Here is a 20,586-nt window from a genome sequence, read left to right as displayed (position 1 = left end):
GCCTCGAGTTGTTTCGTTCTGCTCTTTTACACACAAGATGCATTTCACAGCCTGGTGGACCATGGTGTCATTGTGTGGCTCTCTGGAGTTGATAGGTAAGGGGGGGGGCCCTCAGGGCCACAGGCATCTGTGGGCTCCTAAAATTCTCCTAGTGATCGTACAGCGTCCCTGATAAGAAATGAAATGACCCGGAAGCCTGTTTGGATTCACCCAGGAAGACTGTTTCTTCCACCTCTGACCTAAACAGAATGGCTAACACCTCTTGACCATTCCCTGTGTTGGCATGCATCTGAAACCTCCCATGTCTTCTTACACTCAGCTTCTGAGAGGCTGTGAAGTTTCCAGCTGAGTGTTTGGCGATGGCCTGGCACCCACAAGGAGGCCAGCCACAGGCCCGCTCAGCAGTCACCCTTCCCCAAAAGGGGCCTTGTGCCAGCTTGCTGCTGCATTTGAGGCCGGCTCTGCTGAGTCTGATGACAGGAAATCCTGTGGCTACAGGGAATAAGGAAAGAGGCTGAGATCAAAGCCCCAGGACTTCCACAGTCCACATAAAGGCAGGTGTGGCTCCTGCCTGCAGTCCCTCTGCTGGGAGGCAGGGACACAGGCGCCACAGGACCAGCTGGCTAGCTGCGTTGGCCAGTGGTCAAGTTCCAGGCTCAGTGAGAAACCTGCCTTAGCAAGTGAAGTGGTCTGTGAAGATGGCTGCCATAACTCCACGCACACATGCACGGGTGTGCCACACACCCACAGGTGTTTACCACAAGAGACGCAGGTATGAGGGAGCTGTTGAGCACAGGAAGGCCTCAGACTGCCTGCAGGTATGCCCACGGCTGCATTTGGGGAGCAGGGAGCCGTTTACCCAAGAGAGAGAACGGTTAGCGTGGTAGCCAGGAAATCTGGCTGGATGGAAGAACTCACGTGAAGCTGAGGCCTAGAACCACATGGCTCAGAGAGGGTGGGAGGAATGCCAGCACATGCCATCTGGAAACTGAGTCCTCGGGACCAACTGCACAGGAGACTTTCCGAGTCTAGAAGTCTAGAAGTAAGGTTTGCACACACCTAAGAGTTTTTAGCAAACTGAGCCAACCCTTTTCCAGCGTTGAGTCTCCTACCCTGTCTCCAGAGCCCATCGTCATGGTAGCCAGTGGCAGCACATGATAGTCAGTCTGGGTTCTCATTTCCCTGGAGGGCCCTCCTGCTCCACCGTGCTTTTCTTGTCTGCATTTCCAGAATTTTACCAACAACTTTTGCTGGGTAGCAGCTGCTGAACACGTGTTGAGGCCAGTTTCATGGTGAAGAAATCAAAGCGCCCTTCTTGGCCAGTGCTGTGCATTTACAAACCATCCTAGAGTGTGACTTCAAATAGGGCCCTCGCCGCTTTTCCTGAAAGCCGTCGGAACCAGCAAAGGCTGTGGGGATAGAGGCTTCCCGTCAGCTAGGGCTGAGCTGTGGAGCTGGTTCCTGACCAAATAATCTTGTTTGTTAGCAGGGTCTTTTGTACACTTGCAAAATGAGGGCGAATGGAAAGTGTTGCAGGATATTTGATCCCTTTGTGAACCCCAAAATTGTGAACTGTAAATCCCCGTTTCTTTGGCGTGGCTGAGCCCTATCACACACCTTTAATCCAAGAGCTTTCTGTACACAGGACTTAATAAAGTTAACCCTAGCTCAAGAGGCGGAGCAAGAAACCAGATGACAGGGATTTAATAGTAGGAGGGACTTCAAGTTGAGGAGTATTTAAGACAGTGGAAAGGAAGGGAGATTAGTTCAAGCTCTGGCTTCAGCTTAGACTTCAGCTCCTCAGCTCTCTGGCTTTTGAGGCTTTGAGCTAGCAAGCCATTCGCTTTGGGTATATTTTGTCCTTTTGCTCCTGGGCTGTTAGCTGGTTTCTTGCTCCGCCTCTTGAGCTAGGGTAAACTTTATTAAATCCTGTGTACAAAAAGCTCTTGGATTAAAGGTGTGTGATAGGGCTCAACCACACCAAAGAAAAAGGGATTTACAGTTCACAATTTTGGGGTTCACAATGGGATCAAATACCCTGCAACAATAAGGCATGCCATCTACACCAAGGAATCTTGCTGCACCAGTAAGCTGCTCACAAACTGAGGGCCGGAGGCGGCCCACTGCTTTCAGAGCCTCCCTCAACACGGGTCTCCCCGGCTACAAGGATCCAGCAACCTCTTGCCATCTGCAGCCATACACGCATGCACATACAACCGCACACACAAACACAAATAAAAATGAAAGCTAAATATTTACAAAAAAAAAAAAAAAAAAGATGTTAACAGCAAAGATCTACTGTGTTTTAGGTACAATGGGGATCCCATCTTGCTTGCTAAGGATCCCCTGAGGTTGCCAAATTACTCCCTGAGTTCCCATCTCACCCCTGAGATGTTCCTTGAGGGACCCCATAAGCTTGTCAGGGGAAGCAAAGGGCTTCCAGCTGTTGCCCAGGTTTCCCAGGTGTTTTCAACAGTTGTCACCCAAGCAGGGCAGCCAGGCAAACTACTCAGCACTCACAAGCTAGCAAGCCGAGCTAGATTTTGAGCTGGGAGAACAACGAAAATCATACAGAGACCTAGGATAACATATAGCAACAGGCAAAAATACTGGGGCATTTGCCACCCAGCTTCACGGCCAAGGGACGGGGCTGCCTTTTTGGGGAGGGGACGGAGTGGGGGAAGGCCAGCACGCTGCAGGCATTTCAACCCCCAGGCTTCAGACCATTTCCAGGGTAACCTGAGATTTGCACGGTGGCGCTGCTTTGGAGAAGGGTCTCATGTCGCTGTTCAGTGGCCTACATCCCAGAACGCCATCTCAAAGGGAGCTAATGCCCGAGTCCAGATGGCTCTAGGAGCCGGAAACCTTCATAATCACACATCCCACTGGGCCCTGCACTGGTCTCTAAAACCCAACGTGGCTTGTCCCAGGATGGCAGCCTGGGAACGCTGGCTGCACTTCCCTGCCACGGTCAGCAGCAGTGACAAGTCAACTCGGTGCCCAGAAGGAGCATCACGAGGGAGAAAGGCACAATAACGTTTCTTCTGAAATACCCTTTTCCACCAGAAGATGGCGCCCACAGCTGGACGCCTCTTCCCACATCAATCAGGACAGTCTTCAGGCAACTCTAGCTTGTCACGTGGCAAAAACTACCCAGCCCAGGTCCAATGAGCGATGGCCAGGATGTGTTCGAAGAGTCAGCCGCCTGCCGGGTTCATCCCAGCGGCAAGCGTCCTGGTCTCTGCACCTGCACAGTCACCAGCGGATAGGAGGCAGCATGATAATACTCAGAAGAGCATTTGGACACAGCGCCGAAGCCCCCCTGGTGGAAATGCTTTCCGTTGTGGTAGGCCCAGAATGAGCCTAGTTTTAAGGTCTGAAGAGAACCCAGGAGACCAATCATCGATGCAAAATCGCATGAGGTTTATTTTGACCACTGTGCAATGGGGTCACCCCTGCTGGTCAGCAAGGAGTGGCACCGGGAGACAAAGGCCTTGGGTTTTTAAAAGACAAAGCTCAGGAATTTTTCAGAGGTTGCCATCTTGGCAATTCATGATCGGATGAGGTGTTTAACTTTTAAAATAATTGGTTGGTTCTGGGCACCTTAGGTCTGGTCAGCCCTGTCGTAAATATCTGACCTTCTAGTCAGTTTGGAATTTCCTGCCATACGATATATAGCTGCAGTTAATGGTGTGGGAGAGTGATTAATTCATCCCGTGTCTGTTCTGAGGGGTGGGGGCTACAGGCTTTGGATCAAAGGTCAGGAGCTATTCAGGAGAAGGATTGGGGCCATTTGGCCCAGTTTCCAAACAAAGCTCATCTCACAGGCACAGGCCGATGATTTTTTCTCCACTTAGTAGAGATTTCTGCTTGTTCTCTTCCTTATCTCTGCCCTCCCAGATTGCCAAAATCAGGAACTTTTACATTCCTCTGTTCTCTGGAGAAGCACTAAGAGGCTTTAATTAACATGGGCCTAAAACTTGAAAATATAAGTTATAAGGCAATTAAAGAAACATGGGTTACAAAGTTAGTCTATTCTTTCAGTAGGAATCCTGCTTGCCTTGCCGAGGAGACGCTGAAACCCAGCAGCCATGGTCTGCCGAGCGAAGTACGTCAGAATCAAGCCGTCGGAGAACATGAAGACGGCTGTGTAGACGGCTGTGTAGACAGCTGTGCAGATGGCTGTGTAGACTGGTCAGAAAGTCACGCCACCTAAGCCATCCTCCATACCTGTTGAGGCTCACAGAATGACCAGTGTGTCTCATTGGCCCTGAGCATTTTGTTGTTCAAAACAGGGTTTCTCTGTGTAGCCCTGGCTGTCCTGGAACTCATTCTGTAGACCAGGCTGGCCTCAAACTCACAGACATCCACCTGCCTCTGCCTCCCAAGTGCTGGGATTAAAAGGGTGTGCCACCACTGCCTGGCGAGAGCATCATTTTTTAAAAGAATTTATTTTTATTATGAGAGAGGGAGAGAGAGAGGGAACATTTTATAAACTGTCAGAGGTGTTTGTTTGATCACTGGACCTGGAGCCACAGACAGTTGTGAGTCTCCCAACTGGGAGTGGGTGCTGGGAACTGAACTTGGATCCTCGGAAGGAGCAATAAGTGTTCTCAGCCCTGAGCTACCTGCCCAGCCCCAAAAGTACACATTCTGATAGAAAGACAGTAGTGATAAATTGTTATATTCTGAAAAGGAGGAGAAGGAGGAGGAGGAAGAGGAGGAGGAGGAGGAGGAGGAGGAGGAGGAGGAGGAGGAGGAGGAGAAGAAGAAGAAGAAGAAGAAGAAGAAGAAGAAGAAGAAGAAGAAGAAGAACCAAGCAAAACTCTTAGAAATGAAGAGCAAATCCAATAAAAATATAGCTGAGTGTCAGGGGTGGCAGCGCACACCTTTGGTGCCAGCAATCGGGGGCAGAGGCAGGGGGATCCCTGTGAGTTTCCAACCAACCAAGGTTACACGGTGAGACCCTGATTTTAGGAAAGCAGGGAGCCCGGCTGCTGAGGAGTGCTTCCTGCCCTGCACAGGACCCAGATTTAGCTCTCAGAGCCACATGGTGACTCCCAAGGAAACCAGGGCAAAAAAAAAACAAAGGGCAGAAAGGCTGACAAGGAGAAATGGGCACCTCTGAGGCCATTAAACCTGAGGGAACCTGTGGCCGGCAGACAGCCTCATAAGGGATTTTTAAAGGAGGCTCACAACTCGCCCTGAAAGCTGGGTGTGAGCTGGGCTATGCCAGGTCTGCTGCTGGAGCTTTTCTGTTTCTCTTCTGGATGTCCTCTCCTGAAGTATTTACCCCTCCACAGGCATTCGTGATGGTGACCTTTCTTTGATTTCTGGGTGTAAGGTTAGTTGTTTTTGTTTGTTTTGAAAGAAGACATGGAATTGGGAGGGAACGAGCTAAGGGGCCGCCAGGGGGAGCTGGAGGGAGAAGTGAGTGATGAATGCAATCAATACACACTGGTGCACGTGTGAAATTCCCAAAGGATAGTAATACACTTAAAAGTCACTTCTGGGTTTGATTTGGTAAGACCCAGCTTCTTACTATAAGGGCAATTAAAAAAAAAAAAAAGACAGGGAAGCAAATTCTAACATTTGAAAATTAAGAAATACGCCTGTAAACTTCTGGGGTGACAAAGAACCAAGAGAAAAATTTAAAGTATGTTTAATTTTTGCCGTTATTGTTACTGTGTGTGAGCACAGGAATACTTGGGGCATTGTCCAGTCTCAAAAGTCCTGTCAGCTCCAACAGAAAGTCAGTGGACATTACCCTACTCCTTCTAGCCTACATTGTGACCACAGATGACCCTGGTCCAGACAATCCATGTGAGTGAAATACAGCATCTGTCCTTTAAGGCCTGGGTCACCTCACTTAGCATGATGCTACAGAGTTCAGCTGTAGTATAGCATTGATAGAATTATGTTCCTTTTAGCGCCAAATAACACTCCACTGTGTTCACGGTGAATTTGGCTGGAAGCGCACAGCTGCTCTGAGGGATGCCCAGAGGAGGGGGAGAGGGCGTGGAGGGGCCACGGGCGTCCGCGGAGGGCACCCGCACCAACCGGCCCGTGGGTTCCCTCTCCCTCGTCTCGGCCCTGGCCGGTGTGGACTCCACTCCCCGGCTCCTCCCTGCCCGAGAAGCGGTTCCTGCTGGAGATGGAGCTGCTGCGGCGTTAGCCCTCCGCTCTGCAGTGTGAACCGAGCAGAGCCGTGACATCCGGCAGAGGGCAGCCGAGAGCCAGGCGCCGGGCGGGCACGGGGCCGCCGGCGGGCACTTAGGCCCTCTCCTCCCCCGTGCTTCATCTGCAGGACGGATCTCAGAACTCCAGTCCCGCTGAGATACTTCCGAGGATTGATAGGTTTGCGTGTGTGCGGGCGCGTGCTCGTCTGCACGCGCGCGGCACTCCGGGGCGTCCTACCCGGCACGGAACATCTTGGTATTTCTGCCCTCCTCGTGAAACCCAAAAGCACAGACAACGCCCCAGGCGCGGGCACCCAAGCTGGAGAGGGTGGAGATGCACACTGAAGGCGCGAAGGATGGCTGAGGAGGCAGGCAGGAGGCGCCTCTCCGGCTCCAAGCGTCCGCCTCTCCCCGCCCACGTCTGGGTGCCGCCCCTACTCTCGGCGGCCACCGCGGCTGCCCCCGGCCTCGGGGCCTTTTCAAATGCCGCTCCTGCCGCCCACGGCTCTCCTCGCCACGGACACCTGAGGGGCTGCGCCCTCTGCTGACGCCCCGACGCCCCCGGCCCCACACACTCGGGTCGCAGAAGCTGCTGTCGGCCGGGCCTCGAGCGGCGAGGGACGAGGACGCAACGTCCAGCCCCTTCGTGCCAGGCAGGGCGGTGGTTCAGTTCCTCGGGCAGTCCTGGAGGGGGGGGGAGCACCCAGCTACTCTCCTCCCAGTGGGGGTATCACCCAGCCACCCTCCTCCTGGCTGAACACGGCCCAGCCAGGCCTTTGGGGCACCCACACAGGGAAAATAAGAAACAAAGGCAGGAGGAAACGCCACCCCACGATATGGCACACACAACAGACTGCAGACGCTCCCCTGCCACAGGCTCCCATGGCGGGACGGCTCGGCCCAGGGGTGGCCCAGTGCCCTACACCCCACAGATCAGCCGCCAGGGTCCGGGGCAGAGGGCCCGCGGAGGCTCCACCCAGCCTGTTCGCCGACAGGATCTTCCCACTGCCGAACCTCAGCCTAGCAGGCCCAACAGACGCGGCCCGAGTCTCCCAAGTCCAAGACAGCTCTCCCTAAAGCCAGGCCACCTCCAGCCCCGAGGTCTGGGGCCCGCCCATCCTCATCATATCACCCTCACGTGAGCCCAGCTGGCGGCGCAGGCCTGGCATCCACTCAGGAGGCCGAGGCAAGCGGCGACGAGTTCAAGGCCAGCTTGAGCTGCCCGGTGAAGCCCTGTCCCCCAGACTGAGCTGGCAGAGTGCTTGCCTACCACGCACAAAACTCGGGGCTCGCCCCCCGGCACCCCATACTCAGCGTGCTGGCACCTGCCTGTCAGCCCAGTGCTCAGGAAGCGAAGGCAGGAGGATCAGAAGTTCAAGGTCATCTTTGGCCCTGCAGCGTCTTTGAGGCTACCCTGGGGTACATGAGACCCTGTCTCAAAAGCAAATAAAAGAAGGGTGGGGGCTGGGGAGGAGGCCCGGGGGTTCCGTTCCCAGCGCCTTCGAGATCTTCCCAGTCCTCCTCCTAAGTCTACCTTCCCCTTTTAGCACCCGCAGAAACCGCGGGGCAGGGGGCTGCGAGGACGAGCCGCCGGGGGCAACCGGCTAAGTCTGCGAGCACAGCCAACAGCAGCCCAAGCAGGGGCCTCACGTAACTGAAGAGGCGAGAGCCAGGACGTGTTCTGGAGGAGGGTGGGATCCGGGGCCCAGAGGCTGAGGGCACCAGGGACGTGCAAGGCGGCCCTGCGCAGGAGACTGAGCCCGCCTTTGCTGGGGCAGTGGCGCCACCGTGTGGTCGCAGGTTAGCACTGCATCTTCTCCCAAGAATTCCGGCAACCTTTGCCAGCCAGTTCCCCGTGTACCGGACACCCCCGTGGGCGACTTTTCAATACCAAACCAAACAATGCCGACCATAAAATACATATAAGCCAAAAGTGTCTTAGACGTTTGCGCAATGACAGGCATCATTATCCGATAACAAGTGAATGTTAATACAACTGAAATACTGGGGGGAAAAAAAAGTACCATTTCCCAGCAGCCACTAAATCCTACCGCTGAGGAAACTGTTTTCTTGCTTTACTTGTTTCGAAGAAATGAAAAGGGCTGTTTAAGCTTTAACCTTGGTTATGAATGAGTAACACAGCTTCCGAACGCACTAATAAGATCATCTTCTAATAACAGACATGGCACCTCCCTGTTCTCAAGGCGCCGCCGAGGGGTTTTTTGCTTGGTTTTTGGAGCGTTTTGCCTGTCTGGAAGGCGTTGTTGAGACAGGGTCTCAGCCTGGAACCCAGGCTCACGTGCAACTTCTGATCTCTAACCCCTAAGTGCTAGGATAACAGGCTCGTGCCTCCACACCCAGGTTGTTTAAATCTAAAACACAACTGGGGGGAGGGGCAGAGAAACGGCGCGGAGGTTTGAGTGCTTACTGCCCTTCTAGAGGACGTGAGTTCGAGTCCCAGCGCCAAGGTCAGGCGTCCACACAACCACCTGTAATTCCAGCCCCAGGGAACCCCTCACCCTCTGCTGGCCTTCCCAGGCACCTGAAAGCACGTGCGACCTTTCCCGGAAGACACACACACACACACACACACACACACACAACAGTTAATCAAAGTTAGCTCGGTGCCAGACTAACCGCGTCGTCTCAGCGTCAGTTCCTGCCCGGACACTGCTCACACGTCAAGGCTCGGGGCCTCCTTGCTCCTCTCAACCCGGTTCAACAACTCTTCTCCTGTGACCCCCAGAACACTTCCACGGGCCTTCCAGGGCGCCTGTCCTCCCACCCCGGAGAAAAACAAAGCTTACCTTCCCGGAATCCGCGCAAATCTCACCTCTCACTGGCTCTGAGCCTGATTCGCTCGCCCCCTCCCTCCAAAACAATTCCGTCACTCTGGCTGAGGGAAGGAGGCCCTGGGGGAGGGCACAGGCGGAACCACTACAATCCTGGCCCCATTCGCCCTCACCTGTTGGGGAAACTGAGGCAGCTAGACTTGGGGAGTTCTCAGTGGGGCTGAACTGGCTCGTGGGAGAGCAAGCGATAAACTGGACGCTGTCTGTGAGTGCCCGGCCCAGGGAGGCCTGGGTGTGAGGGCCGGCTGAGGAAACCTGTTTCAGCTGGCTGGAGAGGGCAGGACCTCCGTCAGCCTCTCCAGGTGATGGTGGTAGGCAGTCCGCTTGGGGATGCCGAGGCCCTGACGCACACAGCCCCCGCCTCCATTGCCCAGTTTGCCAGGGGACCTCGTGTACCTGAGGATAAAGCTGCGGCAGGGGCTAACTCTCCGGTGACCAGCCCCGCCCGAGCCCCCGCCCCGGCCCAGAAAAGCTGCGGACACTCGAGCAAAGAGCGGTTTATTCCAGTGACAGCGGCCCCTGCGGGACTTCCGCTCGGAAGCAGAGCAGACGAGACCTCCCCGCACACGGCCTCTCCGCCCGGGGCCTCGGGACGCCGAGCCTCGCCGCGGCAGCCCCAGCCCACGCGGGAAGGACGCGGCGGGGACCGTCTGAGCGCCGTGGGCCTGAGGTCTGGAGCTCCAGGGCGCGGGGCCTCCTGGCCCGGGGGGTGTGGAGAGCCGGGGGGGCTGCTCAGCCGCACGCAGCCTCGGCCGCCTGCTCACTCGCCGGCGACGGGCCCTCGGCCCGGCTGGCCTGGCTGTAGTAGTAGCTGCGCATGCGCTGTTCCACGGACAGGAAGTCCGGGCGGTCCTCCCACCTGCGGGGGAGACCCCAGCCGGGCTCAGCGGAAGGGCGTCCGGGGTGGCGCGGGGTGACCGGGGTCCCGCAGCGGCCCCCACCCCCACCCCTTAGACGCCGGGTGTTGGCTGACAGTGGTTGGCCTGAGCGGCAGGATCCGCGCTCGCCCCGCCTGCACGGAGCCAGCCAGGATGGGATGTCGCCCGGGGGACCGTGAAAAGGGTGGCACGCTGGGAGAGCCGCGGCGACCTGAAACTCACTTGTAGGTCCAGCAGTCGCTCATGAGCGCGTACATCTCGGCCGGACACTCGGGCGGGCATTCCATCCTCTTGCCCTGCTTGATGAAGTCCAGGACCTCGGGGCCCTTCATCTTCTGCCCAGGCGGGGCGCAGGCGCGTGTGAGGAGCAGGGACCTTCCCGTCGCCCCCCCCCCCCCCCCGCGCACACAGCCCGCCGCCCCGAACCCCGCCCCGCCCACCTTGTAGGGCTTCTGGCCGTAGGAGAAGGCCTCCCACATGGTGACCCCGTAGCTCCAGACGTCGCTGCGGCTGGAGAACTTCCGGAAGTTGATGCACTCCGGCGCGTACCACTTCAGGGGCCACTTCCCCGCCGACCGGGCCTGAGGGGGCAGGCGTGCGTGCTAGCACGGGGCCCAGGACCCTCCCCGCCCTGCCCGGCCCGGGCGCCGCCATCGCCACGCACCGTGTAGTAGCTGTCGTCGGCGCCCAGCGCCTTGGACAGGCCGAAGTCGCTGATCTTGGCGTAGTGCCGGTTCACCAGCAGGACGTTCCGCGCTGCCAGGTCCCGGTGCACGAAGTTCTTCTCCTCCAGATACCGCATGCCCATGGCCACCTGGTGCAGCAGCTCCGCCACGTTGCTGACGGGGATCTCCTCCCTGGGGCCGGGACACGGCAGGGTCAGCCTCCCCTGGGCACGCGTGCAGCCCGGAGGGGGCTGGCCGAGCGCCCACGGGAGCCCTGGGCACAGATCCTACGGTCACCGCCGTGGTGCACATTGGGGAAACTGAGTCAGCGGCTCTGCTTTGCAGTATGAGTGTGGGCATAAGAGTGCACGGAGGGCAGGCATTTCCAGGAAGGAGAAAAGGCAAGTAGTGTGCGTGCGTGTGTGTGTGTGTGTGTGTGTGTGTGTCTGTGCCCCCCGCCCCCCACCCCCCTGTGAGCAGCCCCCAGGCTCACCTCTTTCCCACCAGGAACTTGTGCAGCGGCCCGCCGCCCGCCATCTCCATGACCAGCATGAGCGCCTCGGCCTGGCACACGCCGATGAGCCTCACGATGTAGGGGTTGTCCAGCTGGTGCATGATCTGCGCCTCCCGCATCATCTCGTCCTTGTCGGCCTTTTCCGTGCTCTGCTTCAGCACCTTGATGGCCACGTCGATCTGCTTCCTGCTCGGGGGCGTGGCCACACGCGCAATGCAGGTGCCGCCCGGGGAAGCCGCAAGTGACCCGCTCCCAGGGATGCCAGGGACCGCCTCAGCTAAGGACCCGGTCCCGGGGAACGCCTACCCGCGTAACCATGGGTCAACCCAGGGAACAGGGAAGCCCCTCCGCGGCAACTTCAGTGTGGCCCTGCCCTCCCCAGCACAGGCCACACCCCCAATGCCAGTTCGGTGTAGCCACGCCCTCCCCATCATGGGCCACGCCCCCTCGAGTCTCCAGGCTTTCCAGACACCCCCCCCCAAAACAAGGTGTTGTGATACAGAGGCCCCTGCTGCCGCTGCCACCCGACCCACAAGTGGCCAGCCATACTTGCGCATCCGGTAGACTCCTTGGCGCACGGAGCCGAAGTTGCCGCAGCCAAGTTCGATATCGGCCACCAGGAGGTTCTCTCGCTTCAGGAAGAGCTTCTTGTCCTTGAGTTCCTCAGGGTCGCTGTAGGGACTCTCGTACACGCTGGTGTCCATGGGCGTCGGCCGCGGCTTCTCTGAGGATGCTATGCGCGCTGGGCATACACACAGCCGTTCGCTCCAGGTCAGGAAAGGGTGGGGACGGGAGAGGGGAAGGAGGGGAAGGGGCATGGAGGGGAAGGAAGTGCTCAGCACCAGACGCGTGGCCACAGGCCTTGAGCGACCCACCCCCACATGGCAGCATGCACCAGGACACACAGGCAAGCATGAGGGCTGTGTAGGGGGCAGGCTCCTGGCAATGGCTCTGGCCTTGTCATCTCTTGATAAGCCCCACAGTCCAGCCAGGGTCCCTGCTTTCATCTGGGCCTGGGCTCCCCCAAACCTCTGCAAACTCACCTGGTTCAGGGGTGTATCCATCTGCGTTCAGGGTGTCAACACGTCTCTGAGGCTAAAGATCAGGGTCAGCAGCAGTCAGCCAGACCCAGCCCTCTTATGAGACCTATGCCTGCTGAGGACACCCCGGCCACTGTCGCTGCCACCCGACCTCCCTCAAGTCACCCACCCAATGCCCACGTCTCAACTCTGACGTGCCGCTGACTCACCTGAGTGAATGTGGAAGGGTGGGCTGGAAGTGTGGGTGCAGCAGCTGTTGGGGAGCAGAAGGAACAGTGAGCACGGGAGCCGGGCCTCCTGCGCGCTGGCCTGCCTCCTGCGCGCTGGCCTGCCTCCTGCCTGCTGGCCTGCCTCCTGCCTCTGCCCCCCTCACCTGCAGTGCTGGCACTGCTGTTGGGGCAGGCCTCCTTCAAGCGGTAAATGAGCCCATCCGCCTTGAGCTTCAGGTACTCCACCAGCTGTGGAAAGGGGCGTCAGTGGAGCCTTCACCCTCCCCCAGAAGCTGAGCGCCCCATCACAGGGTTCTCCTCAGAACATGGGCGGCCTTACCTGCCAGAGCGTGTCAAACTTGGTGCCTTCGGGAATGCAGTACTTGCCAGCCTTATCCTGGCTGATGAGATAGTGGTATACAGTTTTCCCATAGATCAGGGACAGCGCATATGTGCCCTGCTCCTTCCGGGGCCTCAGCCTGGGGGGGGGGGAAGGGTGTCACCCCACAGCAACACGAGGGCACTCCTGTGCCTCAGTTCCCTCTACTAACACATATGCTATGGGCAAAGATAAAATAGAGGGTATGGACCAAATAAGCAAGGAACATGAAAAAAATTAAACACAGGATATTTGAGACACCATGAAAAAAACAAACAAACCTTAGAATTAGAGAAGAATCCCAAGCCAATGGCAAAGATGAGATCTTCGACAAGATCATAGAAGAAAACATCCCCAAACTAAAAAAAGATACATGCACACAGATACAGGGAATACAAAGAACACCAAACAGACAAGACCAGAAAAGAAAGTTCCCACGGCAGCTCAAAGTTAAAACATAACAAAGAAAGTGCAGTGAAAAGTACAGAAGAAGAAACACAAGTCACATATAAAGGAAAAATATCAAAATAAGAGCTGGTTTCCCAATGAAAACTTTGAAAGCCAGAAGAGCCTGGAGCAATGCATGCCATGTCCTAAAGCACTATGACTCCCAACCTAAAATATACCCAGCAAAACTATCCACCATGATTGACAAAGAAAAGCTTCCTGCCTCATAAACAGCATACAGAAAAGAAAACCTTATTTGAGGCTAAAGAGAGGAATGAGCATAGAAGAAAAACTGTGGAAAGAGATACAAAGTCATAATTATGAAACACAAAATACCACTGAGAACACAAGCAACACCAAAGCTCAACAACACAACAGCCACAATTAATACATTTCAGCAATTTTAAATATAATTCTCCAATCAAAAGACACAGAATGACGATGGATCAAGAAACGAAATCCATCTATCTGTTGCCTTCAAGAAATACATCTTAATTTTAAAGATAGGCACCACCTTAGAACAAAAGGGTGGACAAAAGGACTCCAACCAAATGGGGCCAGGAAGCACGCAGACATTTCTATCCTTGGTGTCTGATGATAAGGGTCGGCTCTCCATCCAAAGCTGCCCTTACCTAACTGTCCAGGAATCTGGCTCTTCATAGTTTTTCTTAGTCTCTTGACCTTCCCCATATGAGCCCCTGTCCCTCATAATGCCGCTGTTTAACTGTGTCTCTGCCAGTCCCAATCCTGGCCCCTCAACCCCACCTCCCCACCATGCTCCCCCACAGTGCTGGTCCTACAAGCCAGTTTGATTCACCTGTTGACTCTGTTTCTCTTAAGATTTCTCCTGTCTCAGTTTTACAAACAACTTCTGTTGTGTAAAAAGTTTGCAAACCTCACCTTTGGACAGTAGAATTCTGCTCAAGAGCAAGCCAGCCTCTGCTATTGGAGGCCACTCGTGCTGGCTAGTTTGATGTCACCTTGACACAAGCTACAGTCATCTGAGAGGAGGGGCCTCAGTTAACAAGATGCCTCCATGAGGCCCGGCTGTAGGAGGTCTGTAGAGCCTTTTCTTAATGACTGAGGGGGAATGGCCCATTGCCATTCAGGTTCCATCCCTGGGATGGTGGTCCTGGGTTCTAGAAGAAAGCAGTCTGAGCAAGCCGGTAAGCGGCATTCCTTCATGGCTCCTGCCTCCAATCCCTGCCCACTTGGAGCCTTCCCTGACTCCCTTTGGTGGTGAACAGTAATGTGGAAGTGGAGGCCAAATAAACCCTTTCCTCCCCTGCTTTCGGCATGGTGTCTCATCACAGCAATAGAAACCCTGACTAGTTCACCCTTCCAACCTGCTGAACCGCAGCCGAGTTAACCCAAACAGACCTGCTCAGCTGGCTCGAAAAACTGTGAAATAAGGTGGGATTAGAATTAGTAAATTTGGGGACAGTTTGTTACACAGCAAAAGCTAACTGATACAAATGCAAAGGTTTAGGCAGGAGGTAGGACCTTAACCTAAGCTACTCAGAAACTGTCTTCTCTGGTTGGAGAGGTGGCTCAGCAGTTAGAGCACATACGGCTGTTTCAGAGGACCCCAGTTTGGTTCCCACTATAACTAACACTGTAGCTCTAGTGTCAGGCAGATCTGATGTCTCCTCACCTCCTCATGAACCTCTCACTGTGGGCATAACCATGCAGATATATATGCAGATACATGTATTTGCATATATTATATATACATATATTATACATATATTTGCATAATTAAAATAACACTTTTTAAATTTAAAAAATTTCTAGGTGAACATTACGTCTTTTAAAACTGTGGCGCTGGGACTAAACTCCGAGCCATGCGCATGCTCAGCGCACACTCTAGCACCAGGCTTATCCCCAGCCCAAGCACGTCATCTTTAACCAGCGTTTAAGAGACATCACAAGGCTGGCTGGGAATATGTCTCCGTGGTAGAGCACTTGCCCACAATAGGCAAAGTCAGGGGTTCAGTCCTCACAGTGAAGAATGGAAGAGGGGAAAACACCTCCCTCAAAAGCATTAGAAATATCCCTCCAATTTACAAACACTGTCAGGTAGGACAAAATATATTATATATTAAATATTATATATATATATGTGTGTGTATTTATACAAATTTTTAGAAGATCCGTTATTTTATTATTTTAATTTTTGTTTTCAATATATCCCAAGTCCAGCTTCCCCTCCCTTCATTCCTCCCATTTCCCCCACACCCCGCTTCCCCTCTCCTTGAGATCTACTTTATTAATTTTTTAATTGTGTTTGTGGGTAGTGGGTATGTGCCTGTGAGTGCAGGCGCCTATGGAAGCCAGAGGTGCTGGTCCCCCTGGGGCTACAGTTACTGGTGAACCAGGGTCATAGAGAGAGGCAGGCATCGACTCTCTCCACATCAGCATGGCTGGTATGTGGATAACATCTCTACACAAAACACACCCAATCGAGGAAGCAGCACCTGGCCCGGCTTTCAAATGCCCAGTGGGATTCTTAAAAGAGCTTCAGAGCGCCTCTGATCATAGCAAACTCACCACCAGTCGCATAACCGCAGCCGTAGCTCAGACACAGACACACAGTCACACAGTCACAGGAGGAACAAGCGCTGGCATCCAATGCCATCTTGCCCACGCTACTGCCTTACACATATTGATTCCCGAGGGCCTTTAGACAGGTCCCAGGCAGACACCGCTGACACCCCCGCCCCAAAGCAACAGTCTAAAAGCCAGGGCCAGCCCCTCGCTGATGGCGTCAGGCACATTGCCCTCAGTGCCTCTCCGTCATGCCCAGTCAGCGCCTGCCCTGGGCCCTTGCTCCTGCCAGCAGGCTTGCCAGCAGCACCTGGCACCTTCCCACCCAGCTCACCAAGCATTCACCATCCGATGGGGGTTTTATTCAGTGCCTGTCTCCTCGAGGTGGTCACCTCTGTCTAGTTCCCATCGTTGCCTGATAGCCAGGCCAAGTCCCACAGCCCGCAGATGGCAAACGCCAGGCTTTAGGCGAAAGCAGGCGCGCCAACTCTGGAGTCCTTCCAAGTCACCGTGAGGGTCTGTGTCAAAGTGCCTCTCTTTATGTGCCCACAGACACGGTCGCCCTCCGGGCCCACGAGCACACGCAGGCGTGCCCACCTGGCCCCCGGGATCGTAGCCGACAAGCCCCTGTGCCCCACATACAGGAACTTGCCGTCGGTCTGCTGGCCGGAATAGAGTTTGCGCTCGGCCTCCTCGCGGGTCAGGCTGCTGTGGTACCAGGGCATCCGCTCGTGGGCTGTGGTGGCGATGAGCTTCTCCACCTGTGGGGCCTGGCTGATGATGGCCTGCTCTAGCGCATCGCCCTGAGGAGGGGAAGGCGCGGTGGAGGCATGGCCAAGCGGACGGCCACCAGAGCCCGCCTGCATCAGGAACCCGCCCCACCCAGGCACCGCTAGGGTGCATCTGCCAGCTCGGAGGTCTCCTTTCTGTTCTGAGGCAGCGTGGCCAGGCCTCACCTTCTAGCCGGCAGCTTCAAGATCCTACACCGTCTCTCCCTCAGGCATGGCACATGCTGTGAACTACAGCCCGTAGTCCCTGTCGCCCCGCAGCAGGCCACAAGCCCGCCCCTCACGGTCCTCTCGGGAACCGAATAGCTCAGGAAGCACCTCCATCTTTCAGCATCTCACAGATGGCAGAGCACCACAGCATCATCAGGCTGCGCAAGACAAACTGCCACCATGGCCACCAAGCCCAGACCTACCCGTCCTATCCTGGGCTCAACCAAGGCCTCAGCGCTCTCCAGGCCTTGGAGCATCTTGCAGGCCAGAGAGGACGCAGCATCAGCTTCCTTGCGGACTACAAGCCTTCTCCTGCCTCCAGGCCCCGCCCACGTCCCGGGCCCGGCCACGCCCCCGGCCACGCCCTCACCTCCAGCTTCCAGGTCTGGCGCACGTAGTCGCGCACCATGGCGTCGCGCAGGCAGTCGAAGACCCCGGGCTGCGGCTCGAGGCCCGGCGGCCGGTTGCACGGCTTCCGCAGGTTGCAGGGCAGCCCGTCGGGGTCTTGCGAGTAGAACTGGCAGAGCTCGGCCGGGCCGCAGTGCGCCTTCCCGCCCGCGATGGCGTACGTGCCGTTGAGCTGCCGCTCGATGGGGAAGTGGTGGAAGCGCACGTCGTGCACCAGCGACAGCACGTAGCCGCCCAGCGAGCGCAGGCACTGGCGCAGCAGGAACAGCCCGTCGGCCATGCCCGCCAGCTTCAGGTGCTCCTCGGCCTCGGCGCGCGAGATGCTGCCGTAGAAGAAGGGCAGGTGCGCCGCGGGGTCGGGCATCGCCGGGCCCTGTGGGTGCGGAAGGCGTCGCAGGACGGTCAGGGCCCGCAGCCCTTCTCGAGCCCTGGGCCGTCGGGCCCGGAGAGAGCCCACGAGAATGGGCGTCCGTGAGGTGCAGCCCAGGGCGCCTCATCTTTGCGCCGGAGTCAGTTCTAGAGCGGAGCAGCCATGTCCTGGGCACCCACCCGGGTCTGAAGCCCACTTCTGAGTTTTAGAGACCCGTGCACAGAGCGTGCACACCCCCCAAGGCCTCTGCCTGAGCCGTCCCTTCATTTCCCAAACACACGTTGCTGTTTTCTGCATTTCCGGCCAGACGCTGAGGATATTATACATAAAATATTGCCATTCCCTGCCCTCTCGAAGGTCACACACACCTCATGAGGAGGCAGCAGTCAGTAGTGGGCTAGAAATGCCCATTGCCGTTACAGAATGAGGCCAGAATTTTTAAGAGTGATGTTAGAGAGAAAAGAGGTTCCCATAGCTAAAAGGACCATCTCCTGTGAGCCCAGGGCAGAAGGATGAGGAGAAACCAGCTCCTCAAAAAATGTGAGGGGAAGCCGGTTGGTGGTGTGACACACCTTTAATCCCAGCAGTTGGGAGGCAGAGGCAGGTGGATCTCGGAGTTCGGAGGAGGCAGCCTGTTCTACAGAGCGGGTTCCAGGACAACCAAGGCTACACAGAGAAAAGAAAAAACAGAACAACAAAAATCATGTGAACAAAACAAAACAAACGATGAGATCAGAGTGGAGAGTGTCAGGCAGAGCAAGGCTAACAGCTCCTCAGGGAGTCTTCCTGCTTCACAGTGGGTGCCCTCAGTCTCCGTGCCCTGTCTTCCTGGGCCGATTTCAGAAAGCATTAACTATTATGAGTATCCATCCATAGAGAGAGGGTTAAGAGCCAGGGTTGAGGTGGGGTCTCATGTGGTCCAGGTTGGCCTCAAACTTACTATGTTGCTGAGACTGTCTCAACTCCTGATCCTCCTGCCTCCACATCCCACGTACTGGGATTATAAACTTGCGACAAAACAGCAGGCTTAAACGAGGCTGGCCTTGAACTTGTGATCTTCCTGTCTCATTCTCTTGAGCATTTTCATAACAGCATCGGTTCTGAATACGGTGTGTGGGTGTGAGTGTGGGTGTGTATTTCAAAACACCTGATGGAATACACACTGTTGGACTGGCTCTTGACCTGTAGAAGGGCATCTGCCTAACACGGAAAGGCCCAGGAAATGTGCCTCCCCAGGGAAACAAGAAGCAGAGCCCCGTGTTGCTCATGCCCCATGGTGATATGATCATCAGGGACTCAATATCCTTTCTGTGCCGTGTATATCTGCAAATCACGGGGAAACACCGTGTTATTTTGAAGGCTGCACAGTCCAGCCGGCGGGTGAATTCTCAAATACGGAATCTGTGAATAATGAAGGGGCAATCTGTGTGCTAAGTGGAGCAAGATGTGAGCTGTGGACCCAGGGGTGACCATGAGAAGACGAGTCATCCTTTCCATTCTCTCTGTTCTTGGTTTTGTGCAATGTTGGAAAAAATTAGTTCATCATAACAATTTCTTGTTATCTTCTGAAGGCCTCCTGGGCGTAAACTGTGACGAGGACTTAGTGTCCTTATACAAAGGCAACAGGCTTATATAAGGACAGCCTTGGTAACTGAGGAAGGCTGCATCTGCCAGGAGTGTCCAGGGATGGGATCAGACCAAGGCCTCTGTCTAGGCAGCCAGGGTTGCTGATCACAGAGTGTGAATGCAGGGTGGGAAGCCATGGGCTGGGACCCCACTCAGCACCCCCAACAGTTAGTGGCAAGCAATGATGAGAAACCCACATGATCGATGGTTCAGCCTTTGTGTTTCCACGTGGAGAAGGGTGCTGTCCAAACTGGCATGGTGATACCCACCCATGATCCCAGCACTTGGGAAGCTGAGGCAGAAGGATTGCGTTCCAGGCCAGTGGGCTACACAGTGAAGGCCAGATGAGGCCCTAGGAGAGCCGAGGGAGACCCTATCTCAGAAAGCGAAAAGTGAAAGGGAGGGAGAGGAGAGGAGGGCCCTTTCATGCTTTAACATTGCTTTATTTTATGAACATGAGTGTCTTGTGTACATGGATGTCTGTGCACATGTGCCTGGTGGTCTGGGAGAGCATAAGAGGATGGAAGTTATAGACAGTTATGAGTTTCCACGTGGTGGCTGGGAATTGAACCCAGGTCCTCTGGAAGAGCAGCCAGGGCCCTTAATCACTGAGCCATCACTCCAGCCTCAAGAGAACTTTTTCTTGAAGGGGGTCTTTTAAGAGAGCATTCCATGAGACTATTTGAAACAAGTCACCAAGTTTCAGGCTCCTTGATAAAAATGAAAGCTGATTCTTAAAAAAGGAAAGACCTCCATGGGAGTGTTATACCAGTTTTATTCATAACTGTCAAAAGTTGAAAGTGATGTAGAGAGAGGCAGGTGCCTGGGAGCGGATGGCGCAGCAGTCTGCCAAGCGAGCAAAGCAGACACAGTGGCTGCAAACAGGGTTCCTGTCAGAACTGTGGTAGAGAGCATGCCAGCAGCAGCGGATGGAGGACTCCAGGGGCCTGAAGGAATCGGGGAGCGCTCTACGGTGTGACAAAGGCAGCAGTCTTCCCACTGCGCACATTTGTCAGATCGGAGCTCTTCCATAGGGTGGTCTGAAGGCGTCACTGTATGTAAGCTACCTCCGTTTTTTAGAAACAAAGGTTTGGGAAAGCAGCTGGCGGGGGGGGGGGTTCGACATGTTCACACGCTCAGCAAGAACAGAAGCAGGAAAACATAATGGCCAAGTCGGCTTCACCCCTGTCTCTACCCGGCAGACTCCCACCCCACCTCTCACCCAGCCTGGCGTCCTGCTCCACCCCTCCCTACAACGCTGTCTACAGGCTGTGGGCAAGCACCTTGCTCCTCCAGGCCAGGTCCCCTGAGTAGTGGGCATCATGTCCCTCCCTTCTGTTTGGTCTCTGATATCTCTGGTCCTTACAAACTCGTGGCTTGGCCCCTTTGGCCCTGATACTTCCTATGTGCTTGTGTCTTCTCTCTCTCCTCTCTCCCTCTCTCTCCCCTCCCTCTCTCCCTCTCTCCCTCTCTC

At 55.4% G+C, this 20,586-nt stretch overlaps 1 protein-coding gene across 2 annotated transcripts in view; it reads right to left on the bottom strand.

Annotated features, from left to right (window-relative positions):
• Positions 1-9,513: 9,513 nt before the first annotated feature.
• The window catches only part of LOC129676516 (tyrosine-protein kinase ZAP-70), a 16,734-nt gene continuing 5,661 nt past the window's right edge, over positions 9,514-20,586 (bottom strand). Inside the window, exons 2-13 of one of the 2 annotated variants that reach the window (XM_055606911.1) lie at positions 17,079-17,489; positions 16,353-16,513; positions 12,678-12,816; positions 12,502-12,586; positions 12,338-12,381; positions 12,132-12,183; positions 11,638-11,830; positions 11,068-11,274; positions 10,574-10,766; positions 10,350-10,490; positions 10,132-10,244; positions 9,514-9,890 (exon numbers count right to left, since the gene is read on the bottom strand). In XM_055606911.1, coding sequence (XP_055462886.1) covers positions 9,764-9,890; positions 10,132-10,244; positions 10,350-10,490; positions 10,574-10,766; positions 11,068-11,274; positions 11,638-11,830; positions 12,132-12,183; positions 12,338-12,381; positions 12,502-12,586; positions 12,678-12,816; positions 16,353-16,513; positions 17,079-17,480 — 1,857 coding nt within the window. In that variant the 5' untranslated portion in view covers positions 17,481-17,489 and the 3' untranslated portion in view covers positions 9,514-9,763. Of the gene's footprint in view, positions 9,891-10,131; positions 10,245-10,349; positions 10,491-10,573; positions 10,767-11,067; positions 11,275-11,637; positions 11,831-12,131; positions 12,184-12,337; positions 12,587-12,677; positions 12,817-16,352; positions 16,514-17,078; positions 17,490-20,586 lie in introns of both variants that reach the window. The other variant, XM_055606908.1, reaches the window with a different exon arrangement.

The sequence above is a fragment of the Psammomys obesus genome, unplaced genomic scaffold (genome assembly GCF_907164565.1).
Source record: "Psammomys obesus unplaced genomic scaffold, mPsaObe1.curated_primary_1811, whole genome shotgun sequence".
In the NCBI taxonomy this organism is placed as follows: domain Eukaryota; kingdom Metazoa; phylum Chordata; class Mammalia; order Rodentia; family Muridae; genus Psammomys; species Psammomys obesus.
This window is presented reverse-complemented; position numbering and strand designations above follow the sequence as displayed.